The sequence below is a fragment of the Aspergillus ambiguus genome, assembly GCF_047715705.1.
Source record: "Aspergillus ambiguus strain CBS 117.58 unplaced genomic scaffold BDV59scaffold_6, whole genome shotgun sequence".
In the NCBI taxonomy this organism is placed as follows: Eukaryota; Fungi; Ascomycota; class Eurotiomycetes; order Eurotiales; family Aspergillaceae; genus Aspergillus; species Aspergillus ambiguus.
The window spans coordinates 824038-845430 of NW_027395519.1; the positions used below are offsets into that span (position 1 = coordinate 824038).

General features: G+C 51.1%; 9 protein-coding genes across 9 annotated transcripts; 4 read left to right on the forward strand and 5 right to left on the reverse strand.

The window, feature by feature from the left end:
- Nucleotides 1-227: 227 nt before the first annotated feature.
- Nucleotides 228-3504, reverse strand: BDV59DRAFT_191730 (tubulin-domain-containing protein; the record flags this gene model as incomplete). The annotated part of the gene is made up of 8 exons (XM_073691941.1): nucleotides 228-905; nucleotides 957-1043; nucleotides 1096-1299; nucleotides 1360-1542; nucleotides 1604-1657; nucleotides 1708-1820; nucleotides 2365-3097; nucleotides 3484-3504. The coding sequence occupies 8 exons, from the start codon at nucleotides 3502-3504 to the stop codon at nucleotides 228-230; spliced, it is 2073 nt and encodes a 690-aa protein (XP_073550627.1).
- A 68-nt stretch (nucleotides 3505-3572) lies between these two features.
- On the forward strand, nucleotides 3573-5352 carry BDV59DRAFT_173298 (aldo/keto reductase family protein). The gene is made up of 2 exons (XM_073688871.1): nucleotides 3573-4222; nucleotides 4283-5352. Exons 1-2 carry the CDS (start codon nucleotides 3688-3690, stop codon nucleotides 4798-4800), a joined length of 1053 nt encoding a protein of 350 aa, XP_073550628.1. The 5' UTR covers nucleotides 3573-3687; the 3' UTR covers nucleotides 4801-5352.
- Nucleotides 5353-5684: 332 nt separating this feature from the next.
- BDV59DRAFT_191731 (putative MFS transporter) lies at nucleotides 5685-8007 on the forward strand (the record flags this gene model as incomplete). The annotated part of the gene is made up of 11 exons (XM_073691942.1): nucleotides 5685-6011; nucleotides 6067-6151; nucleotides 6219-6269; nucleotides 6331-6548; nucleotides 6604-6777; nucleotides 6822-6928; nucleotides 6982-7142; nucleotides 7200-7285; nucleotides 7341-7530; nucleotides 7579-7707; nucleotides 7793-8007. 11 exons carry the CDS (start codon nucleotides 5685-5687, stop codon nucleotides 8005-8007), a joined length of 1743 nt encoding a protein of 580 aa, XP_073550629.1.
- Nucleotides 8008-8984: 977 nt separating this feature from the next.
- On the forward strand, nucleotides 8985-10724 carry BDV59DRAFT_145356 (Gfo/Idh/MocA family protein). Its single transcript, XM_073687259.1, has 4 exons — nucleotides 8985-9240; nucleotides 9295-9414; nucleotides 9478-9611; nucleotides 9672-10724. Exons 2-4 carry the CDS (start codon nucleotides 9299-9301, stop codon nucleotides 10661-10663), a joined length of 1242 nt encoding a protein of 413 aa, XP_073550630.1. The 5' UTR covers nucleotides 8985-9240; nucleotides 9295-9298; the 3' UTR covers nucleotides 10664-10724.
- A 562-nt stretch (nucleotides 10725-11286) lies between these two features.
- Nucleotides 11287-12018, reverse strand: BDV59DRAFT_199843 (uncharacterized protein; the record flags this gene model as incomplete). The annotated part of the gene is made up of 1 exon (XM_073693443.1): nucleotides 11287-12018. The coding sequence occupies one exon, from the start codon at nucleotides 12016-12018 to the stop codon at nucleotides 11287-11289; it is 732 nt and encodes a 243-aa protein (XP_073550631.1).
- Nucleotides 12019-13789: 1771 nt separating this feature from the next.
- On the forward strand, nucleotides 13790-16188 carry BDV59DRAFT_173303 (DMT family transporter). Its single transcript, XM_073688872.1, has 4 exons — nucleotides 13790-14238; nucleotides 14322-14730; nucleotides 14808-15562; nucleotides 15709-16188. The coding sequence occupies exons 2-4, from the start codon at nucleotides 14402-14404 to the stop codon at nucleotides 15969-15971; spliced, it is 1347 nt and encodes a 448-aa protein (XP_073550632.1). The 5' UTR covers nucleotides 13790-14238; nucleotides 14322-14401; the 3' UTR covers nucleotides 15972-16188.
- BDV59DRAFT_173307 (actin-related protein 2) lies at nucleotides 16188-18214 on the reverse strand. Its single transcript, XM_073688873.1, has 8 exons — nucleotides 18062-18214; nucleotides 17962-18008; nucleotides 17748-17891; nucleotides 17427-17652; nucleotides 16799-17364; nucleotides 16669-16746; nucleotides 16488-16615; nucleotides 16188-16436 (listed from the first exon to the last, which is right to left on the reverse strand). The coding sequence occupies exons 1-7, from the start codon at nucleotides 18078-18080 to the stop codon at nucleotides 16529-16531; spliced, it is 1167 nt and encodes a 388-aa protein (XP_073550633.1). The 5' UTR covers nucleotides 18081-18214; the 3' UTR covers nucleotides 16188-16436; nucleotides 16488-16528.
- Nucleotides 18215-18330: 116 nt separating this feature from the next.
- BDV59DRAFT_173310 (aldo/keto reductase) lies at nucleotides 18331-19987 on the reverse strand. Its single transcript, XM_073688874.1, has one exon. The coding sequence runs from the start codon at nucleotides 19638-19640 to the stop codon at nucleotides 18495-18497; it is 1146 nt and encodes a 381-aa protein (XP_073550634.1). The 5' UTR covers nucleotides 19641-19987; the 3' UTR covers nucleotides 18331-18494.
- A 60-nt stretch (nucleotides 19988-20047) lies between these two features.
- BDV59DRAFT_145444 (bZIP transcription factor) lies at nucleotides 20048-21155 on the reverse strand. Its single transcript, XM_073687260.1, has 2 exons — nucleotides 20960-21155; nucleotides 20048-20905 (listed from the first exon to the last, which is right to left on the reverse strand). Exons 1-2 carry the CDS (start codon nucleotides 21114-21116, stop codon nucleotides 20169-20171), a joined length of 894 nt encoding a protein of 297 aa, XP_073550635.1. The 5' UTR covers nucleotides 21117-21155; the 3' UTR covers nucleotides 20048-20168.
- Between the last annotated feature and the right edge of the window lie 238 nt (nucleotides 21156-21393).

Genomic DNA, 21393 nt, shown 5'->3' on the forward strand with positions numbered 1-21393 from the left:
TCGACATTTCGTGTCTTCATTCCATTTCGTCTTGCCCGAAATAAGGTCTGCGCCAAGGCCGTGGTTATAGAACAGAAACCCCCAAGTCACATCACATTAACAGAAAATTGCAAACGCCCCTGCCAGCTGGAACACTCCAGAGTACCCCATAACCCACCGTGAAGGACCAGGTGAATGCTAAAGAGCAAAACAAAAAAAGATAAAAAGAAAAAAGACAATCGGCCTTTCTATACTCCCAACTCCTTCTCCTTCCCGGCGTCCGGATCGAGGTAAGTCTCCTTCTCGGCCGCTTCATACTCTCCCACCAAATCCATCACCACAGCACGCGCTTCGTCAAACTCTCCCAGTCCATCCGTGAAGGGACTCTCCTTCTTGTACTGTTCCAAGAAGGCATTTCGCTTGCGCAGTCGGTCATATTGTTGGACGATGCGTTTGAATAACGTCGCAACCGATGTATGGTTCGCCAGCATCAGTCCACTGACCCGGTGCGTGTTTTGCACATACGGCGACTTTTTCGTGAGTGCGACTTGGATACTCGCCGGTCCCCAGGGAATAAACGAAGCCAGCCGTCGTTCGCGGATACGAAGCAGGGACTTGTGCACGTCCGTGGGATCGGCTTCACCCTGGATGATGTTGAGGATGCTGATGTAGCAGCTAGATTTGCTGGGGTTGATCGACACCATGCGGTTCTTCGGTTGCAGTAGACGACGCATGACATCGAGCACAGTTGTCTTTCGCACCGTCTTGGCTTGGTCGATGTTGTCGCCCGTAAACGGGGTGTAGGAGGTAATGAGGAAGTGACTGCGTGGCGTAGGAATAAGAGAGGCGACGATGCCGCAGAGGTCGTTGTGCATGTATCCGGGGTAGCGCAGGGTGGTCGTCGAGGCAGACATGACCGTCGAGACCTGATCTCAATTAACAGAGGCCATTCTAGGACTCGTAGGCACAGAACTCACAAGCTGGTTAGTTTGCTGGAACGAGGGTTCTTGAACGTGAAGTCTGTCTGCGACAATACGGGACAATGCGCCGTTGTCCAAAACCACCTGGGGCATCGTTAGATATCTGGGGATTTCAACACGGCTAGCCATTACATACCACCGAGTCGGCATTCTGTGACAGTCTCCTCATCGCCAGTAAACTGTTGTAAGGGTTGACGACCACATCTGCGGATTGCGTATCCGGGAAGACAGAGTATGTCTGGATCAACTTCTTTGGGAATCGATCGTTCATGCGTTCGAGGATAAAACTGCCCAGGCCCGAGCCTGTACCTCCAGCAATGGAGTGCAGGAACATAAATCCCTACTGCGTGTCAGCTGATGCCGGACACTGTATATCCTCTCTGCGCGCGATCAGTCATACCTCCAAGGAGTCGCTCCCATCCGCTTCTCGGTCGATCATGTCGAAGATCTCCTCTTGCACGCCCTCTCCAGCCGCATAACCCGCACCCCAGTTATTTCCCGCGCCAATACCCTGTTGACCGATAAAAAAGTTTTCGGGGTTGTAGATGTTTCGATAAGGTCCGGATTGGATTCCATTGAGCACCTGAGGCGATGTTTAGCATCGCGATTCTTCAAGTTACATCATGCGTTGAACAGATTCGTACCCGGGGTTCTAGGTCCAACAGGATCGCTCGAGGGATATATCGAGTGTCATCGCTCTAATAAACAGTGAGATGTCTTTTCTTTCCATCTTCCGCAGGTGTCGTACCTGATAGAAAAACACGTCCTTGCGATCACCACCTTCGTTCGCAAACTCTTCCAGATTTCCATCCTGGCTGATTCCATGTTCGAGGCAAAGCTGTTGCCAGAATTGTGCGCCAACTGGATGAATGCTTGTCAGCTATCCGAGGACAATATCGGCTTTCAGTCGAATTGTTGAGACGTCGCAACCGGGGGCAGTTGAGACTTGTGTCGCTGGGATCATACCGTTGTTGCCGCACTGGCCGGCTTGGATTGTGATTATTTCTCTGTTACCGAAAATTCAATCAGCTTAGAAGAACCGAGTAGACCGAAGACAAGCACATACCTGGGCATTGTGAGGTGACCACCGGAAGTAGTGGAGGAACGTTCTATGGCGAACGCGTGAAGGAGCGCGTTCCCGCGGGGACTCATCTGATTACGTTTGTTGCGGCCTAAGGTATCAACTGCTGCCACCATCCACTTCTGCAATTCAACATTACTATTATTTCAGACGTATGTACAGAAAATTGTAGTTGTATGGCCATTCAAAACCTCCCTTTGCAGGCAGTCACCAGCATCCCGACGCCAGCAACGACACCATCCACGATGCTCACCCGGCTCCCCTGTTGTAAACCATAGGCTCTCACGCAGCCTTCCCGGACCGCCTCCTCCATACCCGCCATACCGGCACAGCCCATGCAAATAGCACTCACAGGACGAGGGCTGGTCTTGATCAGTCTTTGCGTGGCGTCTATCAATCGTCTCCTCACTTCCTCGGGAGGAGTTGTGTGCAGTTCGACTGCTGTCAGGCCTGTGGTCCCAACACCGGCAAAGCGGCCAGTGGAAATGGATGCATCGCTGGAGTTGACAAGCATTTCGCGGACAGCTTTGCTGAGCTCTTCTTCCCACACACTGCCAGTGGAGACAATGCCGAAAGTGTCTTGAGCTTGCGCTTTATGCAAAGAGCGATCACTCGTAAGCTGGAATGAACTGATCAAAGATAGCGAGGTAACAACACTGGCTTCGAAAATGCCCGTCACATATTTCCTCTTCGACGTCGATGCTGATAGGCGCTCCGGCGGGGCACCTGACGCTTCAAGTTTTGCAATGCCCTGTTTCAGCATGTCCACAAGTGGATGGGCTGAATAGCATGCGACTAGGAAGGCATCGTACTTCGGTATCAGAGGCTCCAGGAAGGGCCAGCAATGCAGTAACGATAGCGCTGAATCCTCGCCGGAGTTGATGCTTGCGATTCCATGGATAGTGCGTCCATCTGGGAGTGTGACTGACTCGGTCGACGGGGCGGTGAAATAGTCGAACTGGATATCTGTATACTCGAGGCCGCGGAGGATAGGCTTCAACCCCTCTGTCATATGGGAGGATGTGTTTGGATTGATCACTAGGATCGAGAAATGCCTCTGAGGCGTCGCCATAACAAGGTAAACAAGATCAAGATATGTTGCTCACTCGTGACAATGGTGTTTGCTGAAGGTTGGATAGTGGATGTATTCCGCGGGGAATGTTGACGAGGGGATTTTTGTATTCCGCCTATTAGTGTGTTCACCGAACATGGTCCCCATGCTCGCCTGCTCGCCTGAATACCTTCGTGTGTTCGCATTCGGATCGCTCCTGCTACGAATTCTTCTAACCCTCTCGGGCCCTGGTGAGCAGAATGTAGTAAATCGGACCTCGGGTGCGTGGGTCCGCGACTTCGATTCACTACAAGAGCATATTCACCTTGGTGAGATCACATCATCGGCCGTATTATTCATTATCTTATCCGGCCGCATCCAATACACCCCACCATCTTAGCCGGAAGTCCCATCGGAGCACCATCGGCGTTGCTGATTTCAAATCAAGCCTTATTATCTCTCAGATATTTAAGGGTAAGTCGTCCATATCGTACCCTCTATAATTCCACTCAAATGACCCTCCGGCCCGGTTCTCTAGCTCCCAGTCTCCTCACCCCGCATTCACAACCAGACCCCACCATTCGAACGGCTTCAACATGCCCTTGGTCGCACAGAATCCCCTTCCGAGGGCTATTCTTGGCCTGATGACTTTCGGTCCTGATGAGTCAAAAGGAGCACGCATCACCTCCCTCGACGACTTCAATAAGTGCCTGGACTATTTCCAGCAGCAAGGCTTCCAGGAAGTCGACACCGCCCGGATCTACGTGGGAGGGGAACAGGAAGCATTCACGGCTCAGGCTAAGTGGAAGGAACGCGGCCTGTCTCTGGCGACGAAATGGTATCCGAGGACTGCGGGTGCGCATAAGCCCGACGTGCTCCGCCAGAACCTTGAGCTTTCTCTGAAGGAGCTCGGGACTGACCAGGTCGATATCTTCTATCTTCATGCACCTGACCGATCTGTGCCTTTTGCGGAGACGCTCGGAGCTGTCAATGAGTTGCACAAGGAGGGGAAGTTCGTTCAGTTGGGTCTTAGCAATTACACCGCGTTCGAGGTTGCAGAAATCGTCACCATCTGCAACGAGAGGGGCTGGGTGCGTCCTACCATCTACCAGGCCATGTACAATGCTATCAGTGAGTCTGAATGCCAACGTACCCCAGAACCATGTCACAGGAGGCTAACACCCCGCGCAGCCCGCGGGATCGAAACCGAGCTCATCCCCGCTTGCAAACGCTACGGCATTGATATTGTCATCTACAACCCCCTAGCCGGTGGGCTCTTCTCCGGTAAATACAAAACACAAGATATCCCCACCGAAGGCCGATACAGTGATCAGTCCTCCACTGGAAAGCTGTACCGCAATCGGTACTTCAAGGATGCAACATTTGACGCCCTGCGGCTTATTGAACCTGTGGTTGCAAAACACGGATTGACCATGCCGGAGACTGCCTTCCGTTGGGTCCACCACCACTCGGCTCTCAACATGAAAGACAATGGCCGTGATGGCATCGTCCTCGGGGTCAGCAGCCTCGCCCAGCTGCAAAACAATCTGAAGGATGTACAGAAGGGGCCTCTTCCTCAAGAGGTTGTCGATGCCCTGGATCAGGCCTGGTTGGTTGCTAAACCGACTGCCCCTAACTACTGGCACCTTGATCTCAAGTACACCTATGATACACAGGAGGCATTGTTCAAGCCTAAACCCAAGGTTTGAACACTTATTTAGTCCTCTAATGCCTTTTCCGCCAGCAAACATGAATATACCTACATTTTTACTTACATAATTCTGTGCCCCAGTTATACTGTGCGGAAAGCTTGAATCATTCGGCATGAATCACGAGGGAAACTACTTCACATTGACCAATATTTTTGTCCATCACTCGCAGTATAACCTGGTCCCTGGCGACCTAGATCCCAAGGTTCCAGTCCCCTCGCATACAGTACAACCTGAAATCCCAAATTACGCTCACCCTTGCATATGAAGAATGAGATAACTGCCCGATCAGGATCCAGTTCAGGGAATCAGAGTGCAAATACCCGAAAAAATACCTTGTGTAACGTCTGCCGGAAAGCTACAGGCCGAAGAATGCGTGTAGATTAAATTTCACAGGGCACTCTGCAATGGAACAGTTCCATACGCTATCTGATTAGGTGCCTACCTTTGTGGAAAACAGGATGGCCACTGCTTCTGATAAGAGCTTCTATCGCTCTCTTTATTGTGAACATCTGCACATCTATATCCCTTCTGCAAATCCGTACTGGCGATGCCACAGTTGCACAGTCTAAGCGCCGAAGAGCCTCACGGGCTGTTCCGCCAGGGCTGTTGCATAGATCTATCTAGACCGTCCACTGTTATCGAAAACGCCATTTTCAACGCCTCCATGCTAGGATGTCTAGGTAGTCGTGTGATATCGTGCAGGAGCAACAAGATTGTTATGGTGGCTTGCACAGTAGATCCATCGAGGCCCTCAAGCCATAAAACACAGCATCGTGATGAGAGACGGCTATATAAGATAAATGCCGGTCTTGCCCTACTAGAGCTCCAAGTTCACCTGTCCTACGTCTCAATCCTAGAGTAATTCATGTTAGTGTTGCACAATGCCTCTTGTCATCGCTCGCCCGCAAAGAACGGACAGCCTTCCGTCCAGGACCCCCAGCTCATCAACTGCTTTGTCTGCTGAGAAAATCACCGTAATTGAAAAGGAAAGGCACTTAACTCTAGGAGATCGCGCATCACTCTGTTGTGCGTCAGATGACCGTCGGTTCTGGTTCCAACGCACTAAAAACTATGATCCAAATTCAATTGCAACTCAGCCATCTGTTTTTGATGACCCTGAACTCGTTGACGAGTATAGGCCCCGGGCCGACTGGGAAAATATTCACAGATATGACCCTTCGGCAAGATGGACTTGGGGGGAAGAGCTTGTAAGTTGACAATCTGGCCATCTATAAGAAAGCATGTACTAATATTTCCACCCAGAGGGTAGTCAAAAAGCTGGACCTTCGTATCATGACTCTAGCATGTGTGATGATTATAGCCTTAGAGCTTGACCGATCCAACATTCGTGAGTAGGCAGTCCGTAAGGTTCCTAAATACTCAGGTTTTCTAAATTGGGAATTGGATTGTCCTAGAGCAAGCGAATGCCGACAATTTCCTGACCGATCTTGGCTTATCTCGAAATGGTGCGTTAGCCCGTGTATATATTAAGCCATCAACTTGCTGATCGTTGTTCCATGGATTCAGACTACAACCTTGGAAATACATTGTTCAGGCTATTCTATCTTTTAAGCGAAATCCCGTCCCAATGCATTGGCAAGTACATGGGAGCTGACAGGTGGCTTCCCTTGCAAATGATATGTTGGTCAATTGTTGCAAGCTGTCAGTTCTGGCTTCAGGGCCGAGGGTCCTTTCTGGCCTGTCGAGCTCTGATAGGGGTCTTGTCTGGGGGCTTTACACCAACGGTGGGTGCCACTACCCCGTACGAATTCATAGAAAGAGTACGAATGACTCGCCCAGATGATCCTGTACCTTTCCTACTTCTATAAGCACCACGAGCTATCCATCAGACTAGGATTTTGGTACGCGGGTATGTCTTTTGCAGACATTCTTGCAGGGTTCCTCGCGTTCGGGGTCTTACACTTGCGCGGTTATGAAGGCAGAGCTGGGTGGCGCTGGCTTTTCCTAATTGAAGTAGGCAGCTGGATCTGCGAGTCTACAAATTCTAACGAATGTAGGGACTTTTCACTCTCGCCCTCGGAATTCTAGCAATTTTCTTCCTGCCACCTTCTGTTACTCAAACGGCCCATTGGGCTCGGGGTAGAAAGGGCTGGTTCACGGAGAGGTACGCAGTGTGGAACACACCATTAAGAGTAAAAACTGCTAATTTTATGATAGAGAGGAGACGATTTTGGTCAACCGGCTGATTCGCGAGGACCCAAGTAAAGGCACAATGCATAACCGTCAACCATTCACAGCCCGACTTGTATGGCAGGGTCTCGCAGATTATGACTTGTGGCCTCTATACATCTTAGGCATCATGTTTTTGATGCCTTGGAGTCCGTATACCATCTCTCTGAAGTAGTGACCTGACAGTGTGATGCTAATAACTGTAGCGACGGTATCACAGTATTTCACCTTGTTCATGAGGGATTTTGGGTTCGAAACCTACAAGACTGTTTTGCTCGCCATCCCATGTAACGTACGCATTGATTGCAAGATGTTGAGGTTGACTTAGCCCGGCTAATACTTCACAGGTTATGCAAATCATAACTCGGATCCTCCTCACCTATATCAGTGAGATATTCGAGACGCTTGCATGGACGGGTGCCGCAGCGCAACTCTGGTTCTTGCCAATGCTTCTATACATGAACATAGTGGACTTCACTCAGACGCCAAAATGGAGTGCATGGACAGTTCTCACCATGTTTCTTTCCTATCCCAATGGTGAGTGTCAGATAGTCTCGATGGAACCTCACGTTAACATGGACCTAGCACATGCTCTGCAGGCCGGTTGGAACTCGCGCAATGCCAACAGTGTGCGAACCCGCGCGATGGCGGCTGCCTTGTACAATATGTGTGTCCAGCTGTCGGGAATTATCGCCTCGAACATCTACCAAGATTGTAAGTCAACCGAAACTAAGGCCAGCTCGTCGGCCAATACCCCACACGAGCTCCCCGAGCTAATAGGTGGCATCGTTGTAACTAGGGGACGCCCCTCGGTATGTATACGGGAACCGGGTGCTCCTGGGCCTTGTATGCAGCAACATCGCCATCTATGTTGCCATCAAGGCGTATTACATGCTGCGAAACCGACAGCGGGACCGGAAGTGGATGGCTATGACGGAAGAGCAGCGGATTGAATATATCGCCACCACCAAGGATGAGGGGAACCGACGGTTAGATTTTCGGTTTGCCCATTAATACGATGGATCGGGTAGAGTCAGTCATATTGTCGCACTCCATTGTGGATATGAGTGCTCCTGTTTGCAGGAAGATGATGATTGAACCCCTGGCCGCGTCAACGCAACCATCCCCAAATTGGCATGTGTTGTAATTTGTGCTTATCGGAAGAGGCGTACCTTTTCGTTTCCTTTCTTTCTTTCTTTTTTTATTTTTTTTTTTTTTTTGGTTCTTTTTTTTCCCACCCCGGTTGGGGCCGATTCAATGCGCACACGCTAGCTAAAGCGGGTAAGAAGCCGCCTACTACGTACCCTCTGGAAGCGCTAACTACGGAGTAGGCCGCCTCTTGGTCTACGGGGTTATCTTGGTTCTACAAAGTACCCTGCCTGGGCTATCCAGGTAGTCCTGCAGCTAGTCATAGTACGGAGGTGTCACTCGCTTACTGACTTCGGCTGTTCCTTTCCAACCCTGGCCTCGCTCATTGTCCCCTTTTCCCACGTGCACTTCTAAACTGGCCTCAACATCCCACAAAATCCACCTGGAGAACAGAGTCGGTGGATCCCTCCGCCTTGGCTGCTCAGATCTGCCGGGCCACATCAGCAGATCTTTGGTCATTTTAGCGTGTTTTCGATAGTTCAAAACTTCTGAACCTACCCTGTAGGATCCCCGGGCGTAAGTTACCCAAAAAAAAACTTACCGTATGAATGACTGGTGATCGGAGGTTAAGCTTTTAGCATCGAACTATTTCATTATGTTACCTGCAGGTTGGGCCACTTACGCGATTCGCTCAAACCGTCAGCAGACAACCTAGTCCATGTTTTGCTTGGACACTACGAGTACTCTAAGAACGCCTCTCTTCCAACCGACATTACATGCGAGCCGTGGACCCTAAGTATGTCCTAGCCTGTGCCTATCGTAAGCCCAGTCACATTGGTCTGGCACAGCCATCGGCGATAATTGACTCGGCAAAATCTCCGGTAGGAGTCTGGCCAACCTTTCTTTGTTTTTGTCTCAACGATCGCAAGGCCTGAGTGTCTTGACGCCATGGGAAACTGCCAATATATAGGTAGACACAGGACGCTGCCCGCGCTTCAGTTGGTTCCCTCTCAGCTACCTACCTAGTCCTTCGCCACCCCTTGCAACTCTTACTCTTAGGTGCCCTCCCATTCTCCCATTCTTTGACACCCTCTCTTCCTCCACGCGCATCGGTCGTTCCTGCGATTGTCCCTCGGCTCATCCTCCATCAGTAGCAAGGTAGGTCCATGGCTGGATCCCGAGCATTGTCAGACATAGCTCATCCATTGGTAGCATCATGGGATCCCTGGCATCCATGGTTGGTCGGATTTATCAGGCGTTCAGTCCACCGCAGGTACCTGATAAGCGCGGAGATGCCCTCAAATTTGGCATTCTAGGAGCGGCTAGCATTGCGTACGGTTTGGGACGCTGACCATGTGTGAAGTCGAGACCTCACTATTAACTTGCCACTTTTAGGCCACTGGCCCTGATTACTCCGGCCAAATCCCACCCTGAAGTCATCATCAAGGCGGTGTCGGCTCGTGACCGGACGAAGGCGGAGGCATTCGCAAAGTCCCATTCCATTCCGGAGGTCAGAGATTCGTATGAGGGTAGAGGCTTCCCGCTAGCACCAACCCCCCATGAGCTGAGCTGCCGACTGACATGACAAGACATTATCAACGACCCCGACATCGACTGTGTTTTCATCCCGCTGCCAAACGCCCTCCATTATGAATGGGCCGTCCGGGCCATTCGCGCCGGCAAACATGTGCTGGTGGAGAAACCGTCCGTGTCCAACTCGGCCGAGGCGGAGATTCTGTTCAACCTCCCCGAGTTATCGCAGCCGAATGGTCCCGCCATCCTCGAGGCCTTTCACAGTCGCTTCTTCCCGGCCTGGTCCTACTTTCGCTCCTTGGTCGATCCGGCCAATGTGGAGCACGCCAACGCAGTCTCGATGATCCCGTGGTGGGGGACCAGCAAGGACGACATCCACTTCAACTACAACCTGGCGGGGGGCAGTATGATGGCGATGGGGACCTACAACCTGGCCGCGCTGCGGATGGTCTTTGACACAGAGCCCGAGGAGTGTCTCAGCTGTCAGGTACATGCCTACACGGACGGGGTCCACGATAAGTGTGACTACGACTTCCAAGCCAAGTTCCGATTTCCGAATGGGGGCGTTGGAGAGGCTGCGAGTACGTTGAAAGGACCCACGTACTGGACCCCATCGCACCTCACCGTGACCCAGAAAGAAGTCAACGTCGCGGATGAGACCCTCCCTCAGACCCAGGTGATGTTTCGACGGCGCACGCTTACCCTCCATGGCTTTGTGCATGGGATATTCTGGCATCGGATCGATATCACAGATGCCAACCAAGTCCGTGACCGAGACACCGGCAAGGTTATCCGCAGCTGGGAGAAGACAACATATCACAAAGCGTACACCTTCAAGGAAGCTGGAGGAGAGTTTGCGGACCTTCCAGGTGAGCCTTTCTGGATGTCCTATCGGCACCAGTTGGAGCAATTCGTCAATCGAGTCAAGGGGCGAGAGACGCAACACTGGATCAGCGGTGCCGACTCCATCGCCCAGATGAAGATGTTGGATATGGCCTATGAAAAGAGTGGGCTCGGTCCTCGACCCAGCAGTTCGTTCCAGGTTTAATAGTGTTAGAACTCTGGACATGGGGCTTGGTCTGTCGTTGATGCATAGCCTCTCCCTTTCAACTGTAAATCTTTGATCTTCCTCGTATTCCTGTTGCTACCCTTAAATCGATCCTTGGTACTTTATCTTTGTTGATTTTCATCAAATTGGCTCAAGTGAACCGCAGAATAAACGGATTGGATAGGTCAAATTCTCCTGGTTTGCAGGTACCTGTCTACAGTGTTGATCATCTTTCATAGGCGGCAAAAGACGCACACTCAGGCATTCATGTCGATTGGACATTTGGTGACAAATCGCAACAACGAGAAAAGTCGCGTATCGCATGCGAAGTCCTACCTTACGGCCTTGCTCAAGATGAACTGACTCGGATATACAAATTCATAGTCATCGAAAATTTGACACTGCCGTATAGTAGCGAAAATACTGTCTCTATATATAACATACCTTCTAGGGAAAATCCTGGACGGCGAGGGCCATGATTTTCAGTAGTACATGAGATATACTCTCCATGCTGAGTGACTGATATTTTATATGCATATCCTCCATTCTAGTTGTCCATAAATCAATCCTTTTGTCTTGGCGTCATTATTTAATCCCATGCCAATTATATACAGCATAAACACTCAACAGAGCTCAAAGATGAAATGCCCATAACGCGAGGCACTATCATCGTCGGCATACCCGAGGTAGTACTGGGTCTCCACGGCAGCCTTAGGTTCCAGTTTATGAACATGCTTCCGCGTCCACATAGTCCTCCTTGAGGTAAATTCGATATGCACCTTCGAGCCTGTTTGACGCCTGACCGTCTCTGATATTGACCGCTGGATTTCCTCCGTTTTCCCAAAATCAAAATGAAGTTTTTCCCCAGGCTCCCTAGGTACCTGTGAGAGAACTGCTTGCCTCATAAGCGTGAATCCCTTTTCAGCCGCCGTCGCCCAATGACGCATCTGTTCGTTGCCTGTAGCCCGACTAGCAATCTTTTGCTGTATCCCGTTTTGTACTGCAGAAAGCTTGCGTCGCATTTCGTCCGACGAATAACGCCGTAGAATTTCAATGCGCATTTCATCCACTGGACTAGGCTCACCGCGAGGTGGGTACGCCACGAGGGTCTCCTCATCTTCGGGTATTGCTTCACCATCGGTATCTGCATCATCGTCTTCATCCTCGTGGTCTTTGTTCAAAGCTTCGTATAGTTCGGGTATAATTCTTCGTAGGTCGCACCGATTACCCAGTCGGGTGGTTCCGATACGTCGGAATACGCCTTTCTCTTCTGTCCACTCCAGGAGAAGAGAATTAGGCATGCCATCGGGTAATCGCTCGTTCGACCGCGTGAAGAGGACGGGGACGAGAAACATTTCTCTAATAGGACGTTCAAATGATGTGATGGCCCAGTATTGTACCAGGGCTTCCTTCCGCAATGCGCCGTATGGCCAAGCACTAAAATCGAGTTTGATGGGAAGTAAGCGGCCCTGAATACGAAGACTACCGCTTCTGACACCCCCGAATGGTGCAAATTTAGATCCTGTAATGGGTTCAATATTTATTTAGAGGACTTTTATCAGGTCCATCGCCCCCTTGCTCTCCAGTATTGGCTCCAGTGTCAAACCCCTGCTTGTAATAGGACAGGGGAAGGACGCCCACGACCAGGATGGAGCTAAGTACTTGTCCTGTGGCTTCGAGGGGTTTTCGGTGACATTCCACCAGAGTAACTGACGAGGAAGCTGGATCGTCCACAAGCCGGCGGCATAGCGGATACCTGTCTGTATTGAAAGGATCCTGGCCAGACCAGCAATGGTGATCAGGCGGTCACCACTGTACGTGACATTTGTCCCTGAGTAGGCGATTACAATTCTAGACCAGCACTTGATCAGCGGATGGGTTGTTTCCCACTTGTCGGTGCCATAACACATGTATTTGGCTTGGCGAAGGAGATTTGTGTCTTGAGACAGGTCTTCCTTCCGGAAGGTGAGATTTTCGCATCCATGCATGGCTTTCAAAGACGACCAGATGTGATTGATCCCCAGGTCTCTCTTTAATGGCGGTCGGCATAACTCGTTGGAATATATGTTCCAGCTCTTCAGATTCGTTCCTGACCTCTGCGCCCATGGATTATATCGATAAATCGGCTTCTTGGGGCTTTCCTCCAGAAATTTCGCAGTTTCACATTCCCAGTACAATTGCTGGTTCGCAAAATGCACAACCCGTGGTGCAAGCAGACGTTCTTGGAATATCCATGACCTAGAACATAGCTTGGCTGATTCGAAATCTTTCACCCATTTCAGGTAATAGTCAATACTAACGTCGTAGAAAATACCTTTGTGTTTGCGGAATTGGGGCCGGTCAGTCGACCAGTCTATCAAAACAAGGAGATCAATCCACGTTGGCCTCCACCCTCCATTCCACGTTTTTAACTCAGCATGGAGATGTGTACCAGTCAAGTATACATTTCGTGCAGAAAATGCGAAGTCCGTTCCGTTGAGGTCAAAGGCGCCATCCGTATTTCCAATGCATTCATTTAGATCCAAGCGGTACCCTAATGCTTCTGAGGGTTGGTACGTAGACACACGAAGAGTAGACTCTCGTTTAAGCTGGAAAAAGACTGGAAAGAGTACTCTCTCGCCAAATATTTTATGTCAATGGTGTCACGCTTCCATTCGCCGGACCTCGACTTCCTCTATTGAATGACTCTACTCGGCCTATGTGCTGTAGTCCCTTTGTAGAACTACAGAGATGGCGAAACAAATCATACATCCTTTGTTTTTAGCAGTGATTGGAAACTGGTGAAATTCGCGGTAGATTACAGTACACAAAGCCGTCATATATATCGAAGTACCCAGGCCTACTTGGGGTAATGCTTTACAGAATAAGTACTGCTTCTCTGCCAGATGACGGATAGATGCAGAGGACGGCTGTTCAGCCCACCGGCGGCGGGATCGGATCACATGACTACCGGAAAATCGGCGCAGATAGTCCGAGGCCCCCGGGGGGGCGGCGCTGACCTGTAGTCACGTTTTATATTTCGCGGTCCTACTGAGCTCATATGATGTCCGAATATGGTTTAGCGTGGTCCAGCGAGCCTTAGTCATAGTCCCCGTCCTGAGACGACGCTTTTGTATCAAAAGACCGCGCACATGGTCTTTCCGCCGTCACCGACAACTACTCCGTCACATCGCATACTCTACTTCCCTCCAACTCCGTCTTTCCCCCGGAACTTTTCTTCTTGGATTCTGCAGAGCTGCAACCTGTGCTGTCTTTAAATACATTCTCCAATTCCCTGAGCTATTCAGCGCCTCTCCTTCTCTTCCTCCGTTTCACCACTCATACGTCAAGTCCCTGCAAACGTGGCCTCGGCAGTAGGGTAATCCCTTGATGGGTTACATGTCCTCCGCAAGACCTCGTCACCTGCTGTCTTTCCAGGGGAGCTAGATCTGCCCTGGAACTTCCTTTTCTTTCTTTGACTGGTCCCTGGATGGACAACTCCCTATTCTAGATTTCGTCGCTCCTTTGAAAGTCGGTTCGCATAAGCGTCATCCCCCAACAGTCCACCGATAGGACCATAATCCAGGTTTCAAGGAGTAAGGAGAAGGTTACCTTTCCTATCTTCTTCTTATATTTTTCATGATATATAGTTCGCAGAATTAAGACAAGATGGCTTCAGACAGTTCGCATCTGTTGGGCCCCAAAGAGGCCAGGGACTCTGAGCCGGTTCTCGATTCCCACCGTGATTCATACGGAGAAATGCCCTCAAATCGTTCCTCCATGCACCGACATGACGCCCGATCCCACCAACCGCTGTTGAAAGACGAGGACGAGCACCTCCGGGGTCGCCTGTCCAACGCCAGTCTCGACCATGGCGATGTGGAAGGCAGGCCGATGCTGCACCACCATACCCGACGGCCAACGATACGAAGCAGCAGCCCGGAACATGCGGCCGAGCAAGCGACTCGTCAGAAATACCTCATTGCGTCGGGATTCCTCCTGTTGAGCTTGGCGAGTTTTGTGGTGCAGACTGAGACCGCAGTGTATATTCAGCATGAACTGCACTGGGACAAACCATACTGCATGCTGTAAGTCGAGCGGATATAAAGTCGGAATCCTCTATAATACTTCATGGTGGCTGATTTGTTCTTGCCTGATCGCACAGTTATATGACACATGGTTCCTGGGCTCTCCTGTGGCCAGCTCAACTCCTGATCCTGCGGCTACAGAAACGGAAGTTATCGTGGTCGGCATTCTGGCGTCGCCATGTCTCCCTGATCTATTCTACAGCTCAGATGGTGGAGACTCAAAGTCTACACCCGACCGCCCATGGCTATCACCGGTCACCCGCCCGGTATATGCTAAAGACCACTGCCTTCGTCACCACCGCTCTCACCATCGCCGGCGGCTCCTGGTATGTGGCTGTCAATCTGACAACTGCAAGTGACTTGACCGCCATCTACAATTGCTCGGCATTCTTCGCCTATGCGTTTTCCATCCCTCTGCTCAAAGACAAACTGCGATTCGACAAAGTCTTCGCCGTCATCGTGGCCATCATTGGTGTCCTCGTTGTTGCATACGGAGACCGCGATGAGGACAAGAAGACGGCTGATGGCACCGTGGGTAAGGGACACGACGAAGCGGAACATAGACTAATAGGCAACATCATCATCGGTATTGGTAGCGTGCTCTACGGCCTGTACGAGGTTTTGTATAAGCGGTTCGCTTGTCCACCCGAAGGCACCAGCGCCGGCCGGAGCACAATCTTCGCAAATACCTTTGCGAGCATGATCGGGTGCTTCACCCTATTTGTGCTTTGGATTCCTCTCCCTGTCCTTCACTTCCTGGGACTGGAGACCTTCCGCTGGCCGACGGGTGAAGCCGCCTGGATGCTTCTAATTTCCGTTCTTGCCAATGCTAGTGAGTTCTCTCCCTCCGATCCATGACAGCTTGATTTAGTGCTGTAATCCCGTCTCGCGTTCGCGTTCGCTCGGCGTGTCCCTCGTGCGACAAACTCCCCGCAGTTCCCAATGCGCTAACGTTTTGCTCTCTGCCCTGTGCAACAGCCTTCTCCGGTTCCTTCCTGGTGCTCATATCCCTCACATCGCCTGTACTCTCATCCGTGGCGGCCCTCCTGACCATCTTTATGGTCGCTATTGTTGACTGGCTCCGCACCGGTCAGCCGCTCTCTGTCGCCTCCATAATAGGCGGTGTCCTTATCATGGTGGCTTTCTTCCTCCTCAGTTGGAGTACCTATCGGGAAATGAACGAGGAACAGAAGAAGAACATCGAGAACGACCAAGTTGAGTCTTCTGATCCTGAAGACTAGACGTGTTAAATTTATTTGTCCCGGTGTATTATTACCCCTTTCCACTGGTCCTCCTATGTTGCCTTGTTGAAGGGCCATGATTGTTTGATATATTGGAACTCCCGGTATATAGAACGGCGTTCTGCCATTTCGTTCATAGACTAATGTGTTTCATACGTCATACATTCACATAAATATTGAGCATTGTACTTGACTACACAAGGAATTCAAATTTTGGCTAAGTTCGAGATTCCTTGGGCCGGTGGTTGGATTCTGAAAATTCAAACACACTGTGCTCAAAACACATCATGCATGATCCAGTTCTTGCATTCGTTTTATCTATACCAACTACAAGAACAGAAAACAGGGACAAAGGATCGATTCATCCCGGAGCTTTATATGACATGACGTTGTTTCAAGGTTAGGGCGGGGCGATCAAGAAGACGGCGCTTGTATATCCACAGGAAGGAAGAAGCTCAAGGCTCACTGAACAAGGTTTAGATACGAAGCTTTGGGGAGAACAGGAGGCAGACAAACAGGAAACAAACACAACTACCGCGACGCTAGATGAAAGCAAACTACCGGGGGCCAAGCTTCGCCAGGGCACGAGCTCCCTGTTCCTGCCATTCTTGCTTGGTAACCCACATATCCTCCTTGTCGGCGATCTAAAAATAGTCAGTGTCGTATTCAATAGCGGTAGACGGGGCATGGAGCATACCAGGTTGGCGAGCACAGCACCGCCCAGGAAGACCATGTGTCTTCGCCGAGGCGGGTCCTCGATGCGCACCTTGAATTTCTGCATTGAAATTAGTAACTTTTCTCAATGTTAAAGATGGTGCACCACATACGTTCAGTCTTTCTGGGTCCCCTTGGAGCACCCGTGTCAGCCACAGCTGCTTCAGTTCCTTCTCCAGTCGCGACGGCAGACCAGGGTACATGCTGCTTCCTCCGCTGAGCACGATAGCCTTGTACAAGCTCGAGCGAACATCAACATCAGCGCCCTGGATCGTGTTGAATAGCAGCTCCGCGATACCGGGTTGGTCAACATCCACAAGATGCGGCTGGAAGAGACACTCGGGAGCCTCGAAACGCTCGCTACCGACACGGATGACTCGGCCGTCGGGCAGAGTGTAGGATTCTACCAGGACGGTCGTATCCTCCGAAAGCTTCTTGTCCAGTTCCAGGTCGTAGGAGACGTAGCACAGCTTCTCCTTGATCTGGCGCACGGTTTCGAAATCGGCGGTACGGTTAAGGGCATAGCCACGGCGGAGGAGAAGGGCAATCAGATTGCGGGTAACATCGCGACCGGCGACGTCGAGCCGGCGGATGTGATGGTTAAGGACAGTGGATTCGTAGACGGGGATAATGTGGGTGACACCGTCACCAGAGTCGACGACCACACCACTGCTGAGACCTAGTCGGCGGAGAGACGTATTTAGTACAGCGGACATAGTAAACCCAGCACACAACACATACCCTGCGCATAAAGAGCCAGCACGGCTTGGATCGCCACGTATACACCTCCAAAGTTGTAGCCTTCCAGCATGACTTCGGCCATTTGTTCACGGTTCTTCAGGGGGTTCATAGGGGGCTCGGTGAGGAGGATCTTGCGACCGGTCGGGTCAATTTTCATCTTTTCGTAGAAGGTGTAGTTCCATAGGTGTTGCATGTCGTCCCACTTCTTGACAATACCATTTTCCATCTAGATTGTTGACACCGAGCGGCCACAGGTTAACACGTCGGGACTATCGGGGGTTGGGGAACAGCGCTCGTCGCAATCACGCCGGGACGACATACAGGATAACTGATCTGCAGCATGGATCTGGCGGCCGCGGCTTCATCTCCGCACATAATATCCTTGACGACGATGTCACCGGCTTGTTCTTCAGTTCGCAGGATAGGCCGCCCCACTATTGAGGGGAACTGGTGCTCGGGGAAGTTCTATTCGGGAGCGGAAATTGAGTAAGTACGGTGACGGTGGAGGGGGAACATAGAGGATATCGAGATATACCTGCGCAGCATATCCGACCTTGAGGAAACCCGTTCCTCCGTCGAGCACTGGATAGGTGAGGTCAGCGGGGGGTATGCGGCTAGGCAGGAACGGAGCTTACCAATGGGCATGTCCGCCATGGTTATGAGAGATGTGCAAAGTCTAGAGTGTATGAATCAATTGCAGCATTCAAAAACAAAGGAGCTCATGAGTGGGAGACGGCCAGCCGGTTGGGAGGGAGAAGCTGGAGAGGAATGGAGAAGGGAGAGTTGACGCACTCCCGAATACGTAGTTGTTTGACGGGGCGGTACCTCTGGCAGGCCTAAGGCAGAACATGCGGGTCACATGAGGTCACGTGTGTTTATACATAGAGTATGGTTCAAGCACAGCTGTAATTTGGAATGTATGATTTTCTACCTAGTGGACTACTGCGTTCCTCCGTATGGGACCGTCGTGCAGCCAACCATGGCCCAGGCGTAAGCCATGGTTGACTGCTAGCCTGCTGATATACTACATTTCAAGGCTGAGCTCATGCAACACCTTCCTTTCTCTAATCACACCCCTGGCTTAATCGGCCTCGGAGCCTCAACCCAATCAAACTGACCAAAATTCTTCGTAAGCCAGACATCTCCGGGACCATAAGCGCCCCGTGGGTGGGTTTGGTCGAAGAGAGTTCCACTCAAAAAGCTATGAGGGAAGCCATGATCGAACTCATAAGCAGACTCGATCTCGAGGATCTCCTCATCCGACAGAGCAACGCTAAGGGCAGGGACATTGCCCTTGAGGTGGTCGACCTTCCGGGCACCCAGAATCGGGAACACATACGGGGCCTTGTGGAAGACATATGCCAGCGCTATGTTGAGCAACGACACGCCTCTCTTATTGGCCATCGTCTCCAGAACAGCAGAGACCTGTTTATCCCGCGCGGAGGTTGGGATGAACTTGCGACCCGGGTTTGATTTTTCCCGCTCCTTGAATCCTTCGGCCGTCTGGAAGCGTCCTTGGTTCAACGTTCCGTAGGGACAGAGGCCCATGCCTTCGTCACGGCACATGGGGATGATATCCCGCTCGAAGTCACGCATTGCTGCACTCCACATGCCCTGGTACACAGTGAACTGACGGAGTCCGTGGTCGCGGGCATACTGGTTGGCTTTGGACACGACCCAGGCCGGGGTGTCGGAGATACCCAGGTACATGACCTTTCCGGAAACCACCAGATCGTTCAAGCTCTGCATCATTTCCGGGATGGAGGTGGTAAAATCCCACCAGTGGACGTAGAAGAGGTCGATGTAGGAGGTCTGAAGTTTCCGCAGAGAGTCTTCCACAGACAGACGCATCGATTTGGTGCCGTTGCCGCCGAAGTTGGCCTGAATTGCCCCCTTGACATGGGTCTTCCACGGGGAGGTGTACTTTGTCGCCAGGACTATTTCGTCTCGATTGTTGCGGGCGGCCATCCATTCTCCTACCCACACCTCCGACTGGCCGTTCTGGTAGGTATTCGCCGTGTCGATAAAGTTTCCGCCATTTTCATAGAAGTAATCCAGGATGCCATATGCATCCTGCTTGCTGCATTCACCGTAACGCTCGGTATTTGTGCCACCAAAAGTCATGGCACCCAGACACAGGGGAGATACTCGCACAGAGGCGGATGGAGCGAGTTGGCGATACCGCGCGAGGGGGCGTTGCTCAGGTGCAGACATTGTGACAAGCAAGAGATCGTCCAAAGAGTAAGAGAATAATAGGCACAGTAAATTTGAAGAACTAGGAACAATGGGGACAAGACATTGTCTCCGTATTTATAGAGTGTCTTGCACACTTACGTCATGATAATACCGTTAACTCCGATATCATCGACAAGACATCCTCCCACTTACATCACACATTCTATCTCGGATTTGATACCATTAAAGATTCCCAGCCTTGAGACTGGGATAGTTGCGGCGAGACGTCGAGAGATGCATGGTCGGTGGATCTCTGTACTGCAAGTATGGAACTTCCGCAGGGTCTGGATTGTCAGCATTTAGCGTCCCCGCGGTGGGGAAAGGAGCCCCAGCAAATAGCAAATCAGACGGTGCTCGCCGGGGGCATATTGGTGATATTCAAGTGACTTGTATCTCAGGACTCGAGGTCTTGCTGAAGCCTAGATGTCAGCAGCTTGCATCAGATGAAAATGTGAATATGATTTATTAGCCAGTTATCAGACCAGGTTCGTCTCAAGTATAAGTCTTCTACTCATTCAAGAACAATGGCTCTTCTCCCCTCTGCGCCCTCCAATAATTCGTGGCTCGCATCACCTCTTCGCAGCCATCGACGACCCATCCCCATTTTCCCAGGAACCCCTCCGTGATCTCCCAGTTGGCAGGATCAGATGGTTCGCCCCAAACGATCAGGCTGTTGGGCCCTGTTGCAGACCCCTCCCAGAACCCCATGATATCAGTGCACAAGTCTTCGTCGTCCGAGTCGTTTTCCCTGTTGAGAAGATTGTCTCGCATGACAGGGTGCGGGAAAAAGTCGATCCACGTGTGGTGGATCCGTCTTTGCTGCAGAGAAGTCGGATTTAGGCTCGGAGGATAGATGGCTAGCTCTGAGCCCGGCCGAACCATTGTGAAGGGAGATATCGAATCATCCTCCATCCACTCCCAGGTGATGCCCAGAGACACCATGTTGTTCACAAATGCGCGGTAAACATTCACCCTGGTGAGGGTGATGAGATGGTCGGCGGTAGGGCAATTCAGTGCATAACTACTGTGGAACTCTGCAAGTCTTCTGAGCAGGATGTGCCGCTTCCAATCCGAAGGGATCTCTAGGATCCGTTCAGCGACGGATGATGATGGCCTGGGTTCCCGTCCGTGATGGAGTTCCGGAGCAGTAGCTGCTGCCGCGGAGTCCCGTGGCGTGGGTCTAGAGATGGGAAGATGCACACGAGGACGGGCATTCTCCAGGTCTTTCTGATGTTTTCGCAGGCCTGGAGTTTTATTCTACATTAGCTCCGGATCACACCTCAAAGATGGTCACTTACGGTGAGCGCGTTGATTTAATCTGTTTTGCCTCTTGCGGCGCTCTTCAGCATCCGCCAGGCCGTACCAGTTATCCTTTGGTGAGATTCTCCTGGCCGAGACGGTGATTTCGGTTGCTGGGTTGGTCTCTGCTGCAAGTGATGATGTGGAGGTACTCATTTTTACTCTGAGTCCCAGGGTAATCCCCTAGATTCTCACGATCTTAATGCAGAGTTGAAGCAGAAAATGGCGAGACGAGCCTTTGGCCTCATCACCATCCGTTAAGTCCGCATTAAATCCGATCCATCCTGCTCGCTTCTACTACACTTTATCTAGTCCATCACTTCTCGCAAAGGGAGACCTTGACTTCAAAAACTTGCAAGTGCTTCATAGACCGGATATTTCAATTTTCTGGGGGGCTACATGATTTGATGTGATATATATATCTATTGCTGAA

What these genes read in the sequence shown, in the direction of transcription:
- BDV59DRAFT_173298 (XM_073688871.1), top strand. Translation starts at nt 3,688, where the DNA reads ATGCCCTTGGTCGCACAGAATCCCCTTCCGAGGGCTATTCTTGGCCTG. An exon ending in GGCCATGTACAATGCTATCA is followed by an intron (nt 4,223 to 4,282) that starts GTGAGTCTGAAT and finishes CACCCCGCGCAG; the next exon opens with CCCGCGGGATCGAAACCGAG.
- BDV59DRAFT_145356 (XM_073687259.1), top strand. Translation starts at nt 9,299, where the DNA reads ATGGGATCCCTGGCATCCATGGTTGGTCGGATTTATCAGGCGTTCAGT. An exon ending in CTAGGAGCGGCTAGCATTGC is followed by an intron (nt 9,415 to 9,477) that starts GTACGGTTTGGG and finishes TGCCACTTTTAG; the next exon opens with GCCACTGGCCCTGATTACTC. An exon ending in GGTCAGAGATTCGTATGAGG is followed by an intron (nt 9,612 to 9,671) that starts GTAGAGGCTTCC and finishes TGACATGACAAG; the next exon opens with ACATTATCAACGACCCCGAC.
- BDV59DRAFT_173303 (XM_073688872.1), top strand. Translation starts at nt 14,402, where the DNA reads ATGCCCTCAAATCGTTCCTCCATGCACCGACATGACGCCCGATCCCAC. An exon ending in GACAAACCATACTGCATGCT is followed by an intron (nt 14,731 to 14,807) that starts GTAAGTCGAGCG and finishes CTGATCGCACAG; the next exon opens with TTATATGACACATGGTTCCT. An exon ending in TTCCGTTCTTGCCAATGCTA is followed by an intron (nt 15,563 to 15,708) that starts GTGAGTTCTCTC and finishes CCTGTGCAACAG; the next exon opens with CCTTCTCCGGTTCCTTCCTG.
- BDV59DRAFT_173307 (XM_073688873.1), bottom strand. An exon ending in TGCTGCAGATCAGTTATCCT is followed by an intron (nt 17,653 to 17,747) that starts GTATGTCGTCCC and finishes TCAACAATCTAG; the next exon opens with ATGGAAAATGGTATTGTCAA. An exon ending in GCTGGCTCTTTATGCGCAGG is followed by an intron (nt 17,365 to 17,426) that starts GTATGTGTTGTG and finishes TCCGCCGACTAG; the next exon opens with GTCTCAGCAGTGGTGTGGTC.
- BDV59DRAFT_173310 (XM_073688874.1), bottom strand. Translation starts at nt 19,640, where the DNA reads ATGTCTGCACCTGAGCAACGCCCCCTCGCGCGGTATCGCCAACTCGCT.
- BDV59DRAFT_145444 (XM_073687260.1), bottom strand. Translation starts at nt 21,116, where the DNA reads ATGAGTACCTCCACATCATCACTTGCAGCAGAGACCAACCCAGCAACC. An exon ending in ATTAAATCAACGCGCTCACC is followed by an intron (nt 20,906 to 20,959) that starts GTAAGTGACCAT and finishes ATAAAACTCCAG; the next exon opens with GCCTGCGAAAACATCAGAAA.